Raw genomic sequence first — 20,959 nt, 5'->3', positions numbered from 1 at the left:
TGCCTTTAAATACTGTTCCCTCGACGTTAGGTAAGCATCGTAGGGTATGTCGTGATAAAGAATCCCCGCAAGTCTCGGCACTAGTTGACGCGATTCTCCAAGTCCAGGGTCCCGCAAGTACCTAGTCGCCCAATGGGGGTCGAGATAAATGTAATGCTTTGAAAAGCGATAGAAACTTGGATATCGTATCCTACATTTACAATTCGTAAATTTCTATCGCAGAATCTACAATGTCGTCGAAGGACCAGGACAGCGCCGAAGCCGGGGAGGAGCCGCAAGCGGCGGAAGACCAGCCCAGCAACCTCGGAGACTACGATCTCGGGCGGCCGATCGACGCGAGCCGGGGGATGCGGGCGGGGCTCACGTCGTACGGGGACGCGCACTTCTCGCTGTTCCTGCGGAAGGTGTTCATCAAGGCGCTGGGGTACTCGGAGGCGGCGCTGTCGCGGCCGATCGTGGGGATCGTGAACACGTACTCGGCCTTCAACCCGTGCCACGCCAACGTGCCGCAGCTCGTGGAGGCGGTCAAGCGCGGCGCGCAGCTGAGCGGCGGGCTGGCGATCGAGTTCCCGACGATTAGTCTGCATGAGAGCTTCGCGGCGCCGACGAGCATGTATTTGAGGAATCTGATGAGTATGGATACGGAGGAGATGATTGCGGCGCAGCCGGTTGATGGGGTGGTGCTTATTGGTGGTATGTATGATGGACTTGATAGAGAGGAGAGGGGAGGGCAAGGGAGGGAAGTGTGATGATGGAAGGGGATTGCTAATGAATGGGATGTAGGGTGCGATAAGACGACGCCGGCGCAACTCATGGGCGGGATTTCAGCGAATAAACCGATATTGCATCTTGTTACGGGGCCGATGATGCCCGGGAGCCATAGGGGTGTTCGGATAGGGGCTTGTACTGACTGTAGGAATAATTGGGCGAGTTATCGGGCGGGTGTTATTGATATCGAAGAGATTGCCGCCTTGAATGAGGAGCTAGCGCCGACGGTGAGTATTTGAAGCTACTTAATAGTTCTCAGGGGTTAATGTGAGTGAAAATATGCTAAAGGTTGAAAATAGGCCGGCACGTGCGGAGTTATGGGAACTGCTAGTACAAGTAAGGATATCCGTTTTGAAGTTTCTTATTACCCCTTTTCACTATTTTGGACCTACCTAGACTACGAATCGTGAACCTATAGGAACTTGATAAAGAAACTACTGACTCTATTCTGTAGTGGCGTGTATACTAGTTGGACTGGGCCTCATGCCCTTCAAAGGGGCAACAGCACCAGCCGTATCGTCAGCCCGACTCCGAATCGCCGAAGAAACAGGCGCCAACGCCGTAAAGGTCATCGCAGCCGGGGAAAGGCTTAAACCTCAAGCCCTCTTAACCCGGGAGTCCTTCCTCAACGCCATAACCGTCCTCCAAGCAATCGGCGGCTCGACAAACGCCGTGGTCCACATAATGGCCATCATAAACCGGCACCCGAAGCTCGCCGGCACCATCACCCTCGACACCTTCGACGAGATCGGGCGCCACACGCCCCTGCTCGTCGACCTCAAGCCCAGCGGCGCGAACTACATGTCCGACTTCCACAACTCGGGCGGCATGGCTGCGCTCCTGCTGGAACTGCGACCTATCCTACATCTCGACGCGCTGACGATCACGGGCAAGACACTAGGCGAGGCGCTAGACGCCGAGCGCGTGATCCCGGTGCCGCAGCACCTGCGGTGCATCCAGCCCTTCGACGCGCCTTTGCACCCGTGCTCCTCGCTCGTCGTGCTGCGCGGCAACCTGGCGCCGGGCGGCGCTGTCATGAAGGCCAGCGCGTCGAAAGACCGGCGCCTGTTGCGCCACTCCGGGCCCGCGGTCGTGTTCGCCGGGTCGGCGGACCTGGCGCTCCGCATCGACGACGAAAACTTGGAAGTCACGCCGGACAGCGTGCTGGTGCTGCAGAACATCGGGCCCGTGGGCAACCCGGGGATGCCGGAGGCCGGGCTCGTGCCGATCCCGCGGAAGCTGGCGGCGCGCGGGGTGACGGATATGCTGAGGGTTTCGGACGGGCGGATGAGCGGCACGGCGGGCGGCACGATCGTGCTGCATGTTTCGCCCGAGGCGGCGGATCCGGAGAGCGTGTTGGGGGTTGTGAGGGATGGGGACGTGGTGACGTGCGATGTGGAGGCGAGGGTGCTGAGGGTGGAGATTAGCGATGAGGAGATTGAGCGGAGGAGGGTTGAGAGGAGGGAGGTGCTGGCTAAGGGGGACTCGGAACACCCGTGGAAGGCGAGGGAGAGGATGAGGGGGTATAGGGGTTTGTATATGAGGGAGGTGAATCAGGCGGATCAAGGAGCGGATTTTGACTTTTTGAGGGCTGGATTCGAGGGTTGATTATATGATATCATTTATTATATACAGAAGGCTTTGGAAATATGGCCATAAATCGACCCATTTACAAGTTTAATAACATAGTTACGTTGATTGAGCTGCTGAGCTTTTGAAACTCCTAAATTATTGTGCTCTGATCGTGATAAGGGGTTTTCCAACTTTCTTGGCCTCTTCATTCAAGGCATCAATCTCAGCTTGCACTAGAGGAATTCCCGTCCTCTCCCTTTCTTCTTGAGTCAGTTGCTCGATTTCACCGGGGAAATATATCCTCTCGACACCGGCAGCCTTATCCGAACCAACAACTCGCTGGTATAGGAAGTCCATCCGTTTCCGAAAGTCGTCGAGACTCATGAATAAGTCGGGTTTAATAGCCACGAGAAAGTGGCCGACGTCTGACGGTTTACTTGGATCGTACGGGCCTGTGACTCCGCCTGCGAATTCCGAACCTACGTGGCCTTAATTAGTAGAAAGTAGACGTCGCCTACTATTCGCGACAGAACTCTCACCTGATAGGACCCCTGAGAATACATCCATCATAATTGCTAATGCTGAGCCTTTGGGTCCTCCCATAGGTAACATAACTCCTCCCAGCGCGGCCGTCGGATCATCCGTTGGTCTCCCTTCCGCATCTAAGGCCCAGTCCAGTGGAATCTTCTCCCCCCTCCTCTTTGCCTTATATATCTTCCCCCTCGCTGCCACAGATGGGGCCATATCCAAGATAAACGGCTTCTCCTGCCCACCGGGAGCGCCACAAGCGATAGGCGAGACCCCCATCAACTTACTCTTTCCACCGAAGACCGGTAGCGCCGGACTTGAGTTAGTGAACACAAGGCTCATCATACCATCATCGATAGCCTGTTGCACAATCCAAGCACTCATGCCGAAGTGGTTCGAGTGCTTGATGCTCACCATCCCGATCCCGAACTCGCGCGCCATCTCGCACGCCTCCTTCATGCCCAGCGACGCAGCTAGGAACCCGAAGCCGTTGCGACCATCGACCTGCGCGACGACTGGCGTGATCTTGGATAATGAGGGGGTGGCCGTGCCGTCAAGGACACCGGCACGCACCCGAGCCATGTATGACGGGATCCGATTAATGCCATGCGTGTCAACGCCCCGCAGGTCCGCGGCGACGAGACACTTGGCGACAACAGCGGCATTAGAGGCGGGCACCCCATTCCCGGTAAGTACGGCCTCGATGAATTTGCGGGCTTCCGCAGCTTCAACGTAGAGCTTGGCGTCGGGGGCAGATTGAGCGGATGAAACTTCAGCCATTGTTGCCAATTAAAATAAATCAGTACCTAGACAGTCACAAACGGGATAAGCTTAAAATGTGGATTATGAATAGCTGTTAGTATATTGGATAGATCTGATCTTACCCGCGGTAAAACGTGAATTATTTAAGTCGGCGCACTTTACCCCGGCACCTGCTGCCGGAGAGGAATCCGGTCGATTACATGTCCGAATTCGGACTCCCGACGTTCTGTTGCCGAAATATTCCAACTCCGATGGGCTTATGCCGAGGGTTTCCGCCGCCTATAAGTACCTGAGGTCGGGAACCTAGCTCTGACGGATTATTTCACTTAATTAGAATGATCTTGGCACTTTTGATGACTACATGAATAGATCCATACTATGTACTTAGTGACACATCCTTTACTCAACACTCTTAGCCTAATAATTACATCTAGGAGCGTGAGTCACGACAAAATATATGCTATACACCAACCACCTATGAATTTACACATGGATCTTAATGGGTCATATTAATATCTGTCCTAGGTTAAACTTATTATATAATAGCAAGTTGAAATGACTCTAATTATGAGAAAGCTGAAATTGTTTCTGGATAGGATCATACCAGCGATGAGCTACTAGTTGAGAACCAAAAGATACCGTTAGCAACAATGTAGAAATACAAACACATACAGCTAAACGTATTTATATCTGAATAACTCTAATCGCCCTGACTGGATGATACATCCGGCAGAAGAGTAACAGACAATAGTAGTACTAAGTATCAATTGCCCGAAAAAGAAATGCCACATCTAACGCTTCATATAGTGGAGTGGGAGCTTTACCCACGCCGTATTCTTATCTATCTTCATGAAAAGGGGCTTCTCAAATCAAAACATATTGCGATAGTAGACCAAGCTCCATGGCTGGGCACTCCACTGATGAGGCCAGTGCCTTCCCTAGAATTATCTCGTGGGAGATCTATCGGGCCATCGGTAGCCATCATCGAGTATTTCGAAGACATCTGCGACAACCCTCAAGAGGAATGGCAGAAGGAACTTGCCGCTATGGCCAAACCCTCTATGAGAGGGACGAACTTACTTAAAAGAGCGGAGATGAGGGGTGTCTACGCAATAATCGAAGAAGCATCGGTTCTATTCAATTTTGCTTCTCTTAGAGGTAGCAGGCGCCACGCACCAGTCAACCCGACGAACTCCGCGGTAGCAAACATGGCACTCGGTTTATCAAAGAGGAGCTTGAGCGGCATACAGGATTACTATAGTAAACGGTTCAGGGATAACTTCGATGATCATGATTATGGTAGAGATATCAACATCGCGGATATCGCTTTATTCTCGCTCGTGGAATACGCCAAGGAACTTTACGGTCAAAATTTAGTGGCTGGACTATTGAATCTCAAGAGGTTCTACATGGCCTTCGATCAAAGAGAGAGCGCAAAGAGACCGCATGGGTTTTATCCCGATGATATCGTGGCGCAAGCTCGTGACTGGAACTAAGGGGTATTAAGAATGAGATTACCCCTGAAGACATAAGAGCCATAGATAGGATTTGTAAATGAATTGCTTGAGTACTACTACCTAACATACGTAGGTGGAAGTCATGATATAGCACCCGATTACTATCTAATTGGACGTTTCTTAAACACCAATACCTATAACTATGAGGTACCTAGTGATAGTTACAGTGACCTTACTAGTAAAATCCTGTAGTGACATAGATGAAGTAATTAACCAAAACAATGAAAATTAACTACTATGTACCTAGCAACTCGCGTGATACATCCATAATTTAATACCTTCACAACTGTTGGCAGTGCCATCCATGTTACCGTAGTTGCAATTATCGGAGGTTGGCTGTGCTGATCATGTCAACTTATACGTCTCATTGGGTCGGATTACGACCAAGCCACGATGCAGCACGTCCCAACACAAGTCCAGGCAACTGTGACATGAAAATGAAGGCGCTTCTAGCCAGTCTGCAGCGAACCCGTTCCGATTCATCTTGGCTTTAAGTGGCACAGCAGATTCCACCAAGGTCGTATATCGATTTTTCCAGGGAATATTAAGAATAACGACACCCATAATTGGTCGAATCAAAATTGCACGAGCCATCCATGCAGCCTTGTCTGTGAACCATAAATACTTGAAAGTCGGGAACCACAGCGAGAACACTTCATGTAGATCTTAGAATTGCTATTTCTTCCTATGTTGTAGATTTAACTTTCGTCGTCCCCGACACATTGGCGAGTGGACTATCCCCGGACGATTGTCAATATTGCAGCAATGAACAGCACCTCGACTAACACTACACATCCAGCGCTTACCACGACCTTTACGCCTGCGCCAGAATGTACGGAGCTGACAATAAGCAGCTGCTACGGCACAGATGGCTGCCTCGGTGTAGGCCTCACGAATTATCAGTGCAGTGACCCGATGTACAAATGTTTCCCCGAGTCATCGACTTTCCAAACCACGGATTATACAACTGTATCACCGTACTTGACGTATTCGCCGGCCAATATTTGCCCTACGGGATGGTCAACGGCCGCAAGTGCCTTAGATCCAGATGGTGTATGGTGCTGCCCTAGGTAAGTTGTCTCCGCTGTGGTTATACGCCCCCTACATCAAGATACTTACATTATGGATGGATGAAGTGGCTATAGTTTTAACCGGGATATTCAATATTGTCAAGGAACGTTCACAGAAGGTGTAGCGGTATCAGTAGCGCCGAATTGCTCAATTCTAAGTTCTATTCCGTTCGGCCCTGGCCGGACAAATTTGATGAATGTCGCTTCATTGGGAGGAGTTGGGTCGAATACAATTCCTGCGAGCGATCTTACGGTGACGGCGAGGGCGCAAGGAATCTTCCTTTTAGGACAGACGCTAAGTAGCGGACCGAACCAGCCTTCCGAAACGTCGACGTCGGCGCCGCCACCTTCCGAAATAACAAACTCATCTATATCTACGAAAGCTGCCATCGGTGCTAGCATAGGTGGCACGATAACGATTATCCTACTCCTTAGCCTTGGGTTCTTCCTGATCAGGCGTCACCGTAAAAGGCGACGAATAGCTGAATTGAAAGCAGCGGACGATCCAGACCCACCGGTACCAGGAGAAGAGGATAATGTGGGCAGTGTGCGCAAACCAGAACTCGAAGGAACCGATACCAACCCCGCACGATTTCAAAAGAACGAACTGGATGCGAATGCAACGCGCTCAGAACTCTTGGGAGATACGAACGGGAGCAGAGAATTGGATGGGAACGCGACACGTTCTGAGCTCCAGTGTCCTACCAGTTCGGAATTGGAGCTCCAAGCAAAAGAAGTTCCTCAAGAATTGGAAACGGTTCCACGATACGAGCTCCAAGGATGACCATAAAAAGCAGCTCATACCTTATATTACTTAATGGGATATTCATAATTGGAGTTGGAAACTTGGTATTAATCTGATGTTGTAAAAAGTTATGAACCTTGGGAGTTTACCTACTATTATTGGCTTACTTAATAAAAGGAATGCTTACATAATTGTACTAATGGCAAGGTAGCCCGTTACACAAGTATGTAACGTGCAGCGTTATGAATTTAGCAGAAACATGTAGGCAGCTATGCATTAAAAGAGGTATATACGTCATGACAATGGAGCTAGAACCAAAGCTCCATTCAAATGTTCAAAGTCAAAAAGCTCCATCATAATTACTTCGTGCATCTGCGTCGTGCATCAACAACAACGCGACATTCCAATCTTCCATTTTCTCTCAGCAACGCGGGGTAATATTTGCCTGCGTCTAGCTGACTTCTCCCAATGACCACTTCTTATTTACCATTTTAATTCCTACACTCCTTGGTAGTACTAAGAGTTACAAGAACATATCCTCTGCGTCTGTATCGTCAAAATGGCTACCCAAGGCTACGTTCAGACTTCCCTCATCTGGGTGGCTTATGCCGTCGCAGTTGTCTTAGCCTTAATTGCTGCCAGTATCACGACATTTACCTGGCAGGCGACTCGCGAACGATCTGCGATCGTAAGCATTGTCGCCGTCGTTGGTCTTACCTCCGTCCTCGCAACCGTCCTCCTTCTCCCTGTCGACATCGCCCTCGTTTCATCCACAACGTCTACAGCCCTTGGTGCCAAGAAACACTGGGCCACCTCCGAGCGTATCGACAATATCCTTTTTACACTTAAGGTCGTTTATTACTGCCTCTACAGCTTTGATGCCCTTTTGTGTCTCCTCATCATTCCCTTTTCGTACTTCTGGTATGAGGAATATGACGAGGTTGAGGAACAGGAGGGTAATCAGACCTTCGGCAGTCGTCTCTGGGGCGCCTTTAAGTACACCATTGCCTTCATACTCTTGGTAGTCATTATCTTCCTCGTCGGTTTCTTCGTTCCCGCTGCCGGATCTCGCGGCGGTGGCGATCATCTTGATCTCGACTTCTTCAAGCGACTCCTCGACGAGAACCACGGTGAGAAGGCACTTACGTTCGGCCTGGGTCTACTGATTACTCTGGGCACGCTACTGTACATTGTATATACTGGAGCTGGTCTCGCCCTCTTCCCCGTCTCGCTTATTAAGTCCGCCCCCTCCGTATCCGCCCCGCAATTGTCCGAGAATACCGCGTCGCAACTAGAACAGAACAGAGAGCGCCAACGACAGATCGAAATGCGCAATGCGGGACGATCGGATGGAATGCCGCACAAGGATAGACGTGAGCTGGAGGCCCTGGCTCGCCAAGAGCGAACTCTCGTCCGGCGTGAACGACTCGCCGCGGAAGCGCAGGGAGAAGGCAAGAGCTTCGTCGTAAGGCTATGGTCGAAGATCTGCGCAGTATTCCGACCACTTAAGCTCATCGGAGGAATTCTTCTTATCGTGCTCGCCTTACTCATCTGGGTCTCTATGCTGATCACGGGAATCGACAAGGCTGCCAACTCCGTCTGCAAGGAGCATTGCGGATACATTCTCGCACACATCAACGTCTTTCAGCCTATCAACTGGATCTTTGTGCAAACTGCTAAGGCCTTCCCCGTGGACTACATCCTCATGGCCCTACTGATCATGCTATTTTTCAGTAGCACCATCTCCGGCGTTGCCGCCATCGGTATCCGCTTCCTCTGGTTGCGTATCTTCCAGATCCGTAAGGGCCGAACAATGCCTCAGGCCTTGCTCATCGCTACTGTCCTGCTGGCACTCATGATGCTTGCGATCAACTATGCGGTGGCCATGATGGTAGCGCCGCAGTACGCGAGCTATGGCACCCAAACGTTCTGTGACCTGCCGCCACGCTTCCCGTTCTCGAACCCCGACTGCAGAGAGACTCCCGAGGCTGTCAAGCCCTGCTCCGAATGGACGGAGGCGCGATCGCACGATGGCAAGTATCTACGACAGGTTTGCACGCCAACGGTCATGTCGACGTTCCTGAATCGTGTGACGCTCAACTGGCCCGTGTTCGGCGCCGTGGCCTTCTGGGCGCAGTTCGCGTTTCTGGGCGTCTTCCTCATAGTATTCCTTCTCAGCTTGTTCCGCGCCCCGCGAATGAATCTCAGCGAGATAGACGAAGAGGCTGAGGCGGACGAAGAAGAGGGGCTGCTGGCGAGCACGGGACGTCGCTTCGGCGCTACGTGGCAGGATATCACGGGCCGTGCGAAGAACACTTCCTACGGGAGCGGGAGTGGAAATGGTGCCGGGTCTAGCTCGTAAATTTGTTGCCCGTTTGTTTTAATACCAAGGCCGTTGAGGTATTATGCTATACGGTACTACGGTATGAAACAAAATCACCCACGCACGAAGGAAGGCAAATTTGGCACAGAATGAATGGGTTTCAGCTGGCGAGTCTCTACTAGGTCACATGGATGCGAAAAAGGGGACAGGCAATTGCGCCGGGGACACATATACGGAGTATAGGTTTACGGAGAGCAATATGGACGGCGTCGTGTCTGATTGATTACTGAAATTGTACTACTGGTTTGCAACGAGGTTACGGATAGGTACCTAGGCTAGGGTAAAATAGGACATGATATGGATATACGGTATTCCGATATATTGTGACCTGTGATGTTTGTAAGTACCTGGTTATAAATACGCAGTTTTAATACTAACCGACCTATGTATCTGCATCGCCATCCGTAGCGTAGGATCCGGTCTATGTCAAGGCAGATTTCCTGACAGCGCAGTTCAGCTCGCTGATGCCAAGAAGCCCGTCTCCTTACCTAAGTGGGTAATCGACAGCGAGGTCATGCCACTAACGTAGGTGGAAATTAGATAGGTGTACAGTTGAAGGTCAGCAAGCTAGTAAGATTACCATATACGCTGAGTCTTCGTGGAGAATTAGCAGTATAGGACTTTCAGCATCACGGGATTAGCTAAGCAGCCAAGAAAAGGCATTCGGGCATTTAGGTAAATTTGTGAGCTATACAAGGGATATCCAGCGTTTAACGTACATAGCGTGATAAGAATTCTTATATAGCCCAATCATATCGTACCATATCATCATCGTATCATGATCATCAGCATTCGTAAATCACCACACCAAAATTCAACTATGTACTCCCCCTAACAAACTTCTCCCACCGATGCCCGCGCTCGTCGTACCCGGCCCTCGGGCCGACGTGCATCTCGCGCCAGCAGCGCGCGCAATACACGTCGCCGTCGCAGCCGAGACACCGCACCGTGCCGTCTTCTAGACACACCGCGCACCACGTCTTCTGGTCCGCGTCCGTGTACCCTTGCCGCTTGACTAGCCCGGGTAGGGGCCGGTCCGCGGGCGCGAAGGTGGGCGCCGCGGGCAGCCCGAAGGCGTCGACGGCTGAGGTGGGCGCGGATGGTAGGTCCCGCGGAGGGGTGGCGACGCGGAGAGCCGCCATGCGGTTGCTTATCGAAGCGGCAAAGTCGGCGTCGTCGTCGGAGTCGTCGGAATCCTCTGCGTCGTCGTTTTGGGACGGGGTGAGGGGTGGGAGAGTGGGTTGGTCTTGCAGGGAGGAGGGCACGGTGGGGAGGTTGAAGGGGGATGCGTCGTTGGGTGCTGTGGGACTGTTTGGCTCTGAGTTATGAGATGATAATACGCCCTTGGTTGGCGTAGCATCGGGCTGAGAAGGGGGTTCGTTGGCCTTTTCTAATTCTGCCTCGTCGACGGCCTGGGCGAGGAAGTCGTCGGCTTCACGGGTCATGTGTTCGCCTTCGGAATCATCATCGCTGTCATCATGGTTGGCTTTGGCCCCAGGGGTGTCCTTTGGATCGCTGGAAGGCTTCTTTAATTCATCCAGAAGAGAGGCGATTCTGCGGTGCTCATTTTCAGCTATTAGCTCTTCAATATACTCCATGTCACCTTCAATATCCGAGAGGGTCGTCCCGTAGTCGTAGTCTGAATCGAAGTCATCCTCCTCGTCCGCCAAAGGGACTTTCGGTACACTTGTTTTCGCATCGGGACTTTTGAAAGTAGACTCTAGCTGAGGCTGTGGTTGTGGTGAGTTAGATAAAGCAGTAGGCCTGCCACCTTCCTCCTTTGCCCCTGAGCCACCAGTAGTATGGGCATTACCATTAGCTTGATTTCGCAGGCTCTTTAGTCTCTCTGAGAGAGCATCTTCTCTTGACAAAGGTTTGGCTGGTTCTATAGTAGACGCAGCGATTGACCTGGGTGATACTTAGCAAAGTTCGGCTCATTAAACGTAGAGGTGTCCATGTAACTGTAACTAAGAAAGACAAACTGGAAGCTTCGATGTCATCTTACTTTGATGGTGGATCAAGGTTAACGGTACTAGGTCTGAGGGCGTTTAACCTATCTAGCAAAGACCGATCGGATCCTGGGGCGTCGGTCATGATGAACGGCCGAGATGATGAGCCTTGTAGTTGGAGGACGTGAGGGTGGCTTGACAAGGCTGGTTGGAGGCGATAAGCTCATCCGCAGGCACCAGGCACGATCGCGTGCTGGGATTTGTCCGTCCCCGGATGGTACCGAAAGCGTGGTTCCTGCGGAGTGAATGATGGCTGTGCCTCACTCGATTTGGAATTAAACTCGAAGAACGAGGCTGAGCATGTACAAATCGGAATTATTCTCCGACTTGGACCCAGAAAAAAGACCGGTACGTTTATAGAGGTAACTAGTCGTTCATCAGGCTGACCAACCTGATCGAAGATGTTCCTGGAAGTATGAATGTATAATGATTGAATGTATCTGAAATCGGTGATGTCAGAGTCGAGGTGGACCAATGCATGATGTCTAGGTACTTAGTGTGTAGAACAATACTAGTTCGCATTAGATCTAGTCGCTTATCGGATTTATTGAAGCTAAGCCAAATTTAGTATTAATTTACATGAAGTATGGCCGTTTGTTGTACCACGTCGATCACCTGCAGCTGCTAGATGGCATAGCCTCATATTATGTAGCGCTGCTTCATCGATTTTGAATAATTGTGACGTTAATTGGAATAGACTAAGAGCAGGTAAGGTTGACTTCTGACCAGTCGTATAATTTGACACTTTATTCTGGGGGTTCCTGCTTATCTAATAAACTGTATACTAACTCACTACATCCAGTACATACCCAAGACCAAGTGAAACCTTACTGTTTACCTAGTCTGTATTATGTTTAACGTTAATGACGACTTAGACGGAACCTTCGCCTTTCTTTGTGACAGTGAAGGCAGTAGTAGCGATGGACGGACTTGGCAAGAGTAATCCATTTACGCCATAGGGGCACGAATTGGCCACCGACGCAATTGGTTGAATGCTATCTATATGTACCCTCAACTGCCCTCACACGTAAGGATCAACGGAGCTTAGAGTTTGCTTGGCAGTCAGAGGGAATTGGAATTATTAGCATCACCGCCTCCAAACCCTGTAACCTACTCCATCATTCAATCCTACATATAAAACCTTCCTTGTTCCTCGCTTATTCCTGTTTCTTTCAGCTTTCTCAGAATCGAAGATTATCAACCCTCAGCTGAATATACCTAATTCCATCTATACCGGCGACAGCAGCGCCTGTAATTTCAGCTTCCTACCCCAATACTCATCGAAACTTGTAACAAATACGCGAACCTCTGATGAAGCTTTCACATCTTATCCTCGGCTTTGCGGCCTTCGGCCAAGGCATTAGCGCCGCCGCGATTCACGACGCGCAGGATGGCGCGTTAGTCGCACGATCGCCAGAGTCGCAAAATCCGGATCAGTCAACAAATAACGAAGAGTTATGGAAGCGCAAGGGCGGCGGAGGTAGTGGTGGCAGAGGCGGTAGTGGCTCTTCCGGAGGCTCGTCCAGTGGTTCTTCCGGCTCATCCGGAGGAAGGGGAAGCAGCGGCAGTACCAGCGGTGGCCGTGGATCGTCGTCATCCAACACCGGAGGATCAACGACAACTGGAAGCGGCGTGCGCCCAGGTTATGGCGGCGGTACTTACTATGGTGGAGGCGCAAAGCAGCCGTACAGATCCGGTACTACGAGCCCGTCGGGTATCGTGCCCTTCGTATTAGCCGGCACCGCGCTCGGGACCCTGGGCTTCATCGGCGCGACCTGGGCCTACGGCGCGTACGTGTACCCGTACACGCACCACTACTACTACCACAATACGACGAACAACCAGAACGAAACCAAGCCCGTGACGTGTCTGTGCGATTACTACGAGGTATGCGGTTGTGATGACAATGGAAACCAGACATACTTCAACTCGGTGATCGGGGATGGAAGCTATGCAGGTCTGAACAGGTCCTTGGTTACGGTGGCGGATAATACTACTACAAACGAGTCCACTATTTACATCAAGGGCTCTCTACCTAACGGAACGACGTCATCGGGTGGTACTGAAAGTCCGAATGCTGCCGGTGGCGATTTAGTCACTCTGGCGCGAGCAGTGGGCTGGTGGCCAGTCGTGACGACGGCGATAGCTATCGCTTTCATCTAATAAATGACATCGGCCTGGACGTGATGTTTTTTGGGTGGATCATATTGATTTGTATATACAATTGGCTTTTGGAATGACGCGAACTCAAAAGACAAGAACTGCGGCGACGCATTCGTGAGTTTTACGATGGAGATACCATTGGCGTTCTGGTTTTTGAAGGGCAGGAGCAAACAGGAGGAAAGGTAGATTCAGTGCCTATGCTGCCACTTGCTACATCGTTGAATATCCCTTTGGAATTGGCAGGACGAAAGAAGCTTCCACCGAGTACTCTGAATTATAATAAAAATGTTCTTTACCATATCGCATGTGTCTTGTCTATTCCGAGATGATCTGTAGTAGCATTCAGCTAAAGCAGGCCACTGCTATGTATGTGCACTTAGTAGCTGAGGGTATCTCGCATAAAAATCAGTAAAGCATCGTTCTTTATCATCGATCTCCATCAACGGCAATGATAGAATAGACGGAGAAACAGTCCTCTATCACGTCTCTTCCAGTTCTTCAACTTCCTTAGAATCAGCAACAGCCTCCTCCTGCCTCTCCTTCCTTCTCTGCACGCACCAGTCTCCCAAAATCTTCCAAATCCGCTCCTTCTCCTCTGGCCTCAGCGTCGCAGCAAGCCCACTCGTACTCGTCGCCACGAAAACCCTCGACCCCTCCCAGCCCTCCTCGCCATCCCCCGCCGCAATAACACCCATCCTCTCCTCCTGCCAGCCGTACGCAAACTCCTCCTTCCTCAACGACCGTCCGTGCCGGACGCGGAACACGCTCTCCCATATGCTCTTGCCGACCACGCACGCGACCTCGGGCCGCCACCGGCGGCACTTGTCCTCCAGGATCGAGACGCCCTCGTCCATCTCGGCCTTGCTCAGCTCGGCGCCGTTGCGCGAGGGCCGCGCCACGATGTTGGTGTGGCCTAAAGAAAAGCGCGCCGGCATCGTCTGGTCCTCCTGCGCGGTGCAGGGCACGGGTGTTATGCCGGAGCTGTATAGCAGCTTCCAGTACAGGTTCGACGGGTGCGCGTACGCGTGCCCCGTGCGCGCCGTCTGCAAGCCTGGGTTCAGGCCGATGGTTAAGATGAGCAGGTTTGACGCGATGGCGTCGGGGAGGTGGGGCAGGTGCGCGTAGGTTGAGGGAGGGGCGTAGGAGGTGGATTTGCGGGAGCGTTTCTTTTTGGGGGATGGGGAGGAGGGGGTGGATGTGGATGTGGGCGTGGTGGTTTTTCTACGGCTAGTTCTGGGGTTCTCTGGTTCGGGGGATTGTATTTGCGTCTTGCGCTTCTTGGACTTAGAAGGTGACGAGCGTTGGGTTCCAGGGACGGCTGGCTGAGGCGTCAACAGCCGTTGACTCCGTCTTGGTTCCAAAGACGAGGAGCCATTGGTTGCTCCTTTGAACATGAAGTTCTTCAATTGAAGACGTCCTTGGAAACTAGATTCCCGAGGAACATTGTTCTCTTCCCCTAACGCCTCTAGGTCGTTCTCGTCAGCTGCCATTGTGAGGGTTACCACTTATAATGAATCTGGGTTCATATGAGTAGTCCTCTTAAATGACTAGGTAGCCCCTTTCTAATGTTATACGTTAACTGGGGTGAGGATATACACGCGTAATCTGAACATCTAGATACGTCCCCATATAATAGAAAGGAAGAGTCGATAATGCGTTGTGTTCAACCTGTAGATGTATGTTGTAAGTGGTGAGCCTCGTAGCCACTCAGTTCCCTATTAGTGGCCATTAGAAAACCGGTGGGTCCGGAGTTCTGCATATGAAGACTAGGGTTTAATTGAATTATCCAATTACCCACCAATTGCCTATTACTTGCATCTAACTAGCATTTCCCAGTTTCTTCTGCAGATCCGATCTTTTCGTATTCCTCCCAAAACACTACCAGCACTGCCTCATTGCATCTTCACCCTCCCTGTTGAACAGTTCGAGGATGAGACTCTAAGTCTGATAAATAAAGCAGTCGAGGATTTCGTGTTGGTTCCGATCGTGGGTAATTTTGTTCAGGTCCTCATATCAAATGCCGCATTGAAAGCAACCCAGTCAGGGATTTCGCAGGAACCGACAGCCCGCGATCTAGAGCCTCCAGGTTACGGCACACCTGCAGATCGGGCATGGAACGGCAGGCACTGTAGCACTGTAGCTGCGTGGTTCTCTGCAGAGTCAATTTTACCATTCACGGATTACGTATTCAGATGAACGTCGAGTCGGGAAAATTCAAACCGCAATATCGATCACATATTGTCCATATTGCACGTCGTCAGCACAGCATTGCACACCATTTCCGTTGTAAAGCACAGAACCTGGCTCATGCAGATTCTTGGATTAGGACACGAAGTTTGATTTGGACGAAGTAGCGAATAAGAAGCGGGTTTGTCGTCGCATGGCTTGTTGAAGCGGTGAGGTGAGAGATGCAGCGTCCAACCACTGAAAGCAAAGTTGTGAGAGGACGGAAGAGAAAACCAAAGATTCTGAGCAATCAAATGGCCCAATTTACGTTGACCGTGTCACTATATGCAAAGCTGAAGCTACTAAATGCATCCCTACCCCTTACCCCCCAGCGTATCCTAGCATATCCTAGCACCCCCACCACTGACTAGCCTACTAGCCCTAGCATCCTTGTTAATGCCCCTCAGCCCCTCCAGCTTATTTGTACGTACATATACGTAGTAGCCCCTCGTAATTGTCGTTCTTTTTCGAGCTTCCGTCCCAACTCTTGAATCAGTCTCTTCCCAACTTTACAACCAATAGTCCAAAGTGGTCAATTGGTCGTCTCTTTCCTTCATCTGTTCTTTTCGAACCCCTTGTAGACCTTACCATCAGACACGTTCATCAAGGTCATCATGTCGGCCGAACTCCAGAATCTCAAGGCCCAATACGAGAAAGCTGGCCAGGGCCATGTTTTCACTTATTTCGACTCCCTAAGCCAGCCCGAGCAAAAGGCTTTCCTCGAACAACTTCAGAAGATCGACCCTGCCAGAGTCCAGAAGCTACGAGACCTTGCTTTAAACCCTCCGAAGGAGCAAGGACAAGCGGTCGTTGAGCCCCTCCCCGACTCGGCCAATGCCAGTATTATCGATTCGAAGCCCGAAGATATTCAAAGATGGTACGACCTCGGTCTAGAGTTGATCGGAAAGGGCGAAGTTGCCGTGGTCCTACTAGCCGGTGGTCAAGGCACTCGTTTGGGGAGCAAGGCACCAAAGGGAGCTTTCGATATTAAGCTTCCTTCCCACAAGTCTCTCTTCCAGATACAGGCCGAACGAATCTTAAAGATTCAAGAATTAGCTGCCAAGAAGGCCGCAGACCCTAGCAAGGCTGTGATTCCCTGGTTTATCATGACCAGTGGACCGACACGCGGACCAACTGAGAAGTTCTTCAAGAAGGAGAAGCTTGATGAGCTTAGTGACGAGGAGAACGCCAACCGAGCCAAGGGTGTTCCTTACTTCGGCCTGGATCCGAAGAATGTAACCATCTTTGAGCAGGGTGTGCTTCCTTGTATTACAAATGATGGGAAATTTATGCTCGCGAGCAAGGGGAAGCTTGCGGTAGCTCCTGATGGAAACGGTGGTCTGTACAAGGCGCTGCAAGATGAAGGTGTCCTTGAAAAGATGCGCCCAAACATCAAGCACGTCCATGCGTACTGTGTAGATAACTGCCTGGCAAAGGTTGCCGACCCCGTCTTCATTGGTTATGCGGCCGAGAATAAAGTTAAGATCGCCACAAAAGTCGTGAGGAAGCGAGATGCCAAGGAATCAGTTGGTCTCATTATCCAGAAGAATGGCAGGCCCGATGTGGTGGAATACTCGGAAATCGACGACGCTACCCGTCAAGCAGCAGACCCCAAACAACCCAACATCCTCAAGTTCCGTGCTGCTAACATTGTCAACCACTACTACTCGTTTGAATACCTCGACAGCATGGGTGATGCGGTAAACAACCTGCCGCCTCACGTTGCTCGAAAGAAGATCCCATTCTTCGATACTGAGAAGGGCGAGGCTGTCGACCCTAAGACCCCCAACGGTATCAAACTAGAGCAGTTCGTCTTCGACAACTTCAAGTGGCTGAACCTGAACGAGTTTGCTTGCTTCGAAGTTAAGCGAGAAGAGGAGTTCTCTCCGTTGAAGAACGCAGACCCGGCCCAAAACGCCGACGGTACATTCGAGAAGCAGCCCGAAGACAGCCCTGCTACTAGTCGTAAACACATCAAGGAACAAGGCCGACGATGGGTGGAAGCTGCCGGCGCAACGGTCAAGAACGGAGATGTCGACGGCGGCCTTGAGGTTTCGCCGCTCACAAGCTACGTAAGTTTCTCCATAACCCACAATTCGAAAACCTAGAAGTCTCTAACCACAATATATATAGAGCGGCGAGGGCCTAGAGAGTTTCAAGGGACAGACGATTGAGAAATTGTCGATTTAGATTTACCATGATACTAATGTGACACGATAAATAAAAGGTAGATGAAATTTTGGGACCCAAGAAAAAGGTAGAAATATGGCTGGCTATCCCATCCTCACTTTTGGGAAGCTATTAGACCCGCGGGGTCATGGTTGAAGGTTCAAAGCTCGGAATTCAATGAAGTAAATATCCAAGGCTAACGATTTGGGTTTTGTTCAATCCATGCTGCATTGTGAAGATGTTATGCGAGAAGAAGACAGGTTGTAATGGCGCGTGCTATATCCAAGGCCTGCCCAATCAAGTCTATCCTCTCAACTAGCACCAGTCGTTAACATCCTCTTAACTGGTAACAGTACGTAAAGTCTTACTGAATAAGGCAAAGTGGCTCGTACTGGATCAAATCAGTAAATTGTTATGCGGAGTTAAAAGAAAATTCAACTGCTTTTGTCTTTCGCTAGTAGAGGCCGTAGTACAGTCATAGATAGCATGGCCTACGAATTTGCCTCATGGTAAATTCTACTAAAGACGTACAGTAACCAAACAGAAAGAATAGTATTAATGAAAATTACGTTGCGGCAATACGTACCCTCTAATTTATACGGAACGAGTTCCTAACTATGATATTAGTTATAGATTATTTACAATTATTTCCATGTCATAAGCACTTCTGGTGAAGAATAGCTGTAAAGCTAATTCGAAGAACCGGTGTAAGCTTGTTTATCTGCTTTTTCCAAGTCCCTTTACCTTCTTTGCTTGATAAACATTAAGCTGCTTTACTAAAAAAAATACCATAGCGAATCTATCAACGTAACCTCAATCGGAAAACAATGCTAACACTATTCTCACAGTTCATGTCATCCTCAAAGCTTGGACGGAAGCTTCATTATTCGAATTGATGTACAGGGCTAGTAATAATAATAATAGGTAGGGAGGTATTAGAGTGGATCGTACAATCCAATGTAGAGAGCTTCAAATAGGGGCGACTACGTTACACAATATATATAAGGTATATGTCATTTATACAACAAAATACGCTATTGTTATATTCACAATTTGCCATATGCAATTACTTCTAGCATAATGTCTTGGTGTATACGCTCAGGTGCTCGAAATATGTGAATGATGTAACAATGATATCTGGCAAGCAAAGAATGACTGCAGCGAAGCATCCCATATAACCCCTTAAGTGATAGAAGACCTCAGAGACCTTAAATTCCATTAGTCATAATCTGTGCAGGACTTCCTAAAATGGACCTTAAACAGATTTCTATTGGCTATTCTGGTGATGTAACTGTGAAGCCTTCTGCTGCTGGAAGTAGCTCGATGAATAAGTACCTACTTTGGTAGGTACCTAGAATCATGCACTTACCCGAGTGGTGGGGCTATATGGACCCTTTATGCATGCATATCGCGGCTAACGCGTCTACGTATCTGCGTTTAGAAATAGGCTAATTCTTTACTAACCCGATGCGACATCGTCCCATTCTTTACACCGAAATCGCATAGTAGCAACTTGTCTTGTTTAAATTTCATGTTCTAATTCGAGCTTCCTGATGTGGCACGACACGTCCGTATGTCCTATCGCGGAATTCAATGGGTCATCTGAGGGCGTCCCTAGACTGGGCTCGCATTGGGACTATTGCACTGCTTGTATTCCTATTCTCAGCCCACGTCTTCGCCTACGAGGAACTGACCGATGACGCGCTTCGCAATATTCCCAGTGGTGTCAAAGACTTCGATATTAAGACCGGCTCATTGCTATCGCCAATATTGATTCCCCGGGTGCCTGGAACACCGGGTTCTATTGCCGTACAGCACCATTTCGTCGATTTCTTCTCTCAGCAGTTGCCAGAATGGAGGATCGAGTGGCATAATTCGACGTCTAAGACTCCAGCAACGGGTGATACAGACATACCCTTTACGAACCTCATCATCACACGTGATCCGCCGTGGGCCCAAGCTGGCGATGTTAGTCGACTGACGTTAGTTGCGCATTATGACAGCTTGTATCATCCGGAGGGGTTTATTGGAGCTACAGACAGCGCTGCTCCTTGCGCCGTGTTGATGCATGTAGCCCGCAGCATCGACAAAGCTTTGACTAAGAAGTGGGAGGCTATGGAAGCTTCGGGTGACGCTGGCTTAGGAATGGATGATGAGAGGGGTGTTCAGATTCTACTGCTAGACGGAGAAGAAGCTTGGGTTACTTGGACTGATACGGATTCACTCTACGGCTCAAGGGCACTGGCTGAGAGTTGGGAATCTAAAGTACACCCAGCTCTTTCGACGTATCGAACCCCTCTTGATTCGATCAGTCTCTTCGTGCTCTTAGACCTTCTTGGAGCACCTAACCCACATGTTCCCTCGTACTTTTTACCCACGCACTGGGCATATCGCAACATGGCCAAGATAGAAGAAAGGATGCGGAAGCTGGGCCTTCTGAATTCGGACTCGAATAAGTTATTCCTCCCGGATTCTGAAAAGCAGGCATCGCAATTCTCTAGAGCATATGTCTTGGATGATCATGTGCCTTTCTTGATACGAGGGGTCAATGTGCTTCATGTTATCCCTTCACCTTTCCCGGATACTTGGCATACTATGGAAGACGATGGCGAACATTTGGATGTACCAACCCTGGGTGATTGGGCCAAGATTGTTACAGCGTTTGCTGCAGAGTGGATGGAGTTGGATGCATTCTTGAGTAAACCGCTCTCGTCGAAAGAGGAGGGGGCGGTCAGAGACAGGTCAGAGTTATGAAGCAAGCTGGTTGAAGTGTACTATAGCATTTGGGAGTTGAACTTTCAATATGAACAGCTTAGATACCCACTACCTAGCATTGGATGAATGTTAACCTTTCATCATGGGTTCATGTTCTTTCCTAAGACCATACCGTATAAAAAAGTGATATAACCTTGCAAAAGACAATAAGGAATCGTATTTCATTAAATAAACCTTCGTGATCGTAAAAAAGGTTAAGCAACTTAAGCTACATTGACGTACCTGTAATTACGGGGCTAGACGTTAAAAAGCGGGTATTCGAGCACCTAAGC

The 20,959-nt window shown here is 49.9% G+C and overlaps 10 protein-coding genes across 10 annotated transcripts; 7 read left to right on the top strand and 3 right to left on the bottom strand.

Annotated features, from left to right (window-relative positions):
• Nucleotides 1-7: 7 nt before the first annotated feature.
• F4807DRAFT_98528 (dihydroxy-acid and 6-phosphogluconate dehydratase) lies at nucleotides 8-2,385 on the top strand. Its single transcript, XM_048003747.1, has 4 exons — nucleotides 8-693; nucleotides 784-995; nucleotides 1,068-1,104; nucleotides 1,223-2,385. The coding sequence occupies exons 1-4, from the start codon at nucleotides 231-233 to the stop codon at nucleotides 2,374-2,376; spliced, it is 1,866 nt and encodes a 621-aa protein (XP_047853675.1). The 5' UTR covers nucleotides 8-230; the 3' UTR covers nucleotides 2,377-2,385.
• A 111-nt stretch (nucleotides 2,386-2,496) lies between these two features.
• On the bottom strand, nucleotides 2,497-3,648 carry F4807DRAFT_460848 (putative malate/L-lactate dehydrogenase; the record flags this gene model as incomplete). Its single annotated transcript, XM_048001588.1, has 2 exons — nucleotides 2,497-2,819; nucleotides 2,880-3,648. The coding sequence occupies 2 exons, from the start codon at nucleotides 3,646-3,648 to the stop codon at nucleotides 2,497-2,499; spliced, it is 1,092 nt and encodes a 363-aa protein (XP_047853674.1).
• Nucleotides 3,649-3,970: 322 nt separating this feature from the next.
• F4807DRAFT_98524 (uncharacterized protein) lies at nucleotides 3,971-5,166 on the top strand. The gene has a single exon (XM_048003746.1). It carries the CDS (start codon nucleotides 4,413-4,415, stop codon nucleotides 5,124-5,126), a length of 714 nt encoding a protein of 237 aa, XP_047853673.1. The 5' UTR covers nucleotides 3,971-4,412; the 3' UTR covers nucleotides 5,127-5,166.
• A 500-nt stretch (nucleotides 5,167-5,666) lies between these two features.
• F4807DRAFT_427372 (uncharacterized protein) lies at nucleotides 5,667-7,170 on the top strand. Its single transcript, XM_047998155.1, has 2 exons — nucleotides 5,667-6,217; nucleotides 6,284-7,170. Exons 1-2 carry the CDS (start codon nucleotides 5,913-5,915, stop codon nucleotides 6,999-7,001), a joined length of 1,023 nt encoding a protein of 340 aa, XP_047853672.1. The 5' UTR covers nucleotides 5,667-5,912; the 3' UTR covers nucleotides 7,002-7,170.
• Nucleotides 7,171-7,305: 135 nt separating this feature from the next.
• Nucleotides 7,306-9,674, top strand: F4807DRAFT_427370 (LMBR1-like membrane protein-domain-containing protein). The gene has a single exon (XM_047998154.1). The coding sequence runs from the start codon at nucleotides 7,522-7,524 to the stop codon at nucleotides 9,322-9,324; it is 1,803 nt and encodes a 600-aa protein (XP_047853671.1). The 5' UTR covers nucleotides 7,306-7,521; the 3' UTR covers nucleotides 9,325-9,674.
• A 51-nt stretch (nucleotides 9,675-9,725) lies between these two features.
• F4807DRAFT_427368 (uncharacterized protein) lies at nucleotides 9,726-11,804 on the bottom strand. Its single transcript, XM_047998153.1, has 2 exons — nucleotides 11,351-11,804; nucleotides 9,726-11,253 (listed from the first exon to the last, which is right to left on the bottom strand). Exons 1-2 carry the CDS (start codon nucleotides 11,437-11,439, stop codon nucleotides 10,164-10,166), a joined length of 1,179 nt encoding a protein of 392 aa, XP_047853670.1. The 5' UTR covers nucleotides 11,440-11,804; the 3' UTR covers nucleotides 9,726-10,163.
• A 279-nt stretch (nucleotides 11,805-12,083) lies between these two features.
• F4807DRAFT_427366 (uncharacterized protein) lies at nucleotides 12,084-13,803 on the top strand. Its single transcript, XM_047998152.1, has one exon. It carries the CDS (start codon nucleotides 12,666-12,668, stop codon nucleotides 13,515-13,517), a length of 852 nt encoding a protein of 283 aa, XP_047853669.1. The 5' UTR covers nucleotides 12,084-12,665; the 3' UTR covers nucleotides 13,518-13,803.
• F4807DRAFT_98467 (DNA glycosylase) lies at nucleotides 13,757-15,342 on the bottom strand. Its single transcript, XM_048003745.1, has 2 exons — nucleotides 15,316-15,342; nucleotides 13,757-15,232 (listed from the first exon to the last, which is right to left on the bottom strand). Exon 2 carries the CDS (start codon nucleotides 15,005-15,007, stop codon nucleotides 13,997-13,999), a length of 1,011 nt encoding a protein of 336 aa, XP_047853668.1. The 5' UTR covers nucleotides 15,008-15,232; nucleotides 15,316-15,342; the 3' UTR covers nucleotides 13,757-13,996.
• Nucleotides 15,343-16,164: 822 nt separating this feature from the next.
• On the top strand, nucleotides 16,165-18,440 carry F4807DRAFT_427363 (nucleotide-diphospho-sugar transferase). Its single transcript, XM_047998151.1, has 2 exons — nucleotides 16,165-17,815; nucleotides 17,877-18,440. The coding sequence occupies exons 1-2, from the start codon at nucleotides 16,358-16,360 to the stop codon at nucleotides 17,931-17,933; spliced, it is 1,515 nt and encodes a 504-aa protein (XP_047853667.1). The 5' UTR covers nucleotides 16,165-16,357; the 3' UTR covers nucleotides 17,934-18,440.
• A 942-nt stretch (nucleotides 18,441-19,382) lies between these two features.
• Nucleotides 19,383-20,890, top strand: F4807DRAFT_427362 (glutaminyl-peptide cyclotransferase). The gene has a single exon (XM_047998150.1). The coding sequence runs from the start codon at nucleotides 19,506-19,508 to the stop codon at nucleotides 20,664-20,666; it is 1,161 nt and encodes a 386-aa protein (XP_047853666.1). The 5' UTR covers nucleotides 19,383-19,505; the 3' UTR covers nucleotides 20,667-20,890.
• The last annotated feature ends 69 nt before the right edge of the window (nucleotides 20,891-20,959 follow it).

The sequence above is a fragment of the Annulohypoxylon truncatum genome (assembly GCF_022578515.1).
Source record: "Annulohypoxylon truncatum strain CBS 140777 unplaced genomic scaffold F4807scaffold_18, whole genome shotgun sequence".
Classification (NCBI taxonomy): domain Eukaryota; kingdom Fungi; phylum Ascomycota; class Sordariomycetes; order Xylariales; family Hypoxylaceae; genus Annulohypoxylon; species Annulohypoxylon truncatum.
This window is presented reverse-complemented; position numbering and strand designations above follow the sequence as displayed.

Coding starts and splice junctions, on each gene's coding strand:
- F4807DRAFT_98528 (XM_048003747.1), top strand. CDS start 231: ATGTCGTCGAAGGACCAGGACAGCGCCGAAGCCGGGGAGGAGCCGCAA. Junction 694..783: donor TGGGGTGGTGCTTATTGGTG/GTATGTATGATG, acceptor AATGGGATGTAG/GGTGCGATAAGACGACGCCG. Junction 1,105..1,222: donor TATGGGAACTGCTAGTACAA/GTAAGGATATCC, acceptor TCTATTCTGTAG/TGGCGTGTATACTAGTTGGA.
- F4807DRAFT_98524 (XM_048003746.1), top strand. CDS start 4,413: ATGCCACATCTAACGCTTCATATAGTGGAGTGGGAGCTTTACCCACGC.
- F4807DRAFT_427372 (XM_047998155.1), top strand. CDS start 5,913: ATGAACAGCACCTCGACTAACACTACACATCCAGCGCTTACCACGACC. Junction 6,218..6,283: donor GGTGTATGGTGCTGCCCTAG/GTAAGTTGTCTC, acceptor GGATGGATGAAG/TGGCTATAGTTTTAACCGGG.
- F4807DRAFT_427370 (XM_047998154.1), top strand. CDS start 7,522: ATGGCTACCCAAGGCTACGTTCAGACTTCCCTCATCTGGGTGGCTTAT.
- F4807DRAFT_427368 (XM_047998153.1), bottom strand. CDS start 11,439: ATGACCGACGCCCCAGGATCCGATCGGTCTTTGCTAGATAGGTTAAAC. Junction 11,254..11,350: donor AACCTTGATCCACCATCAAA/GTAAGATGACAT, acceptor AGTATCACCCAG/GTCAATCGCTGCGTCTACTA.
- F4807DRAFT_427366 (XM_047998152.1), top strand. CDS start 12,666: ATGAAGCTTTCACATCTTATCCTCGGCTTTGCGGCCTTCGGCCAAGGC.
- F4807DRAFT_98467 (XM_048003745.1), bottom strand. CDS start 15,007: ATGGCAGCTGACGAGAACGACCTAGAGGCGTTAGGGGAAGAGAACAAT.
- F4807DRAFT_427363 (XM_047998151.1), top strand. CDS start 16,358: ATGTCGGCCGAACTCCAGAATCTCAAGGCCCAATACGAGAAAGCTGGC. Junction 17,816..17,876: donor TTTCGCCGCTCACAAGCTAC/GTAAGTTTCTCC, acceptor CAATATATATAG/AGCGGCGAGGGCCTAGAGAG.
- F4807DRAFT_427362 (XM_047998150.1), top strand. CDS start 19,506: ATGGGTCATCTGAGGGCGTCCCTAGACTGGGCTCGCATTGGGACTATT.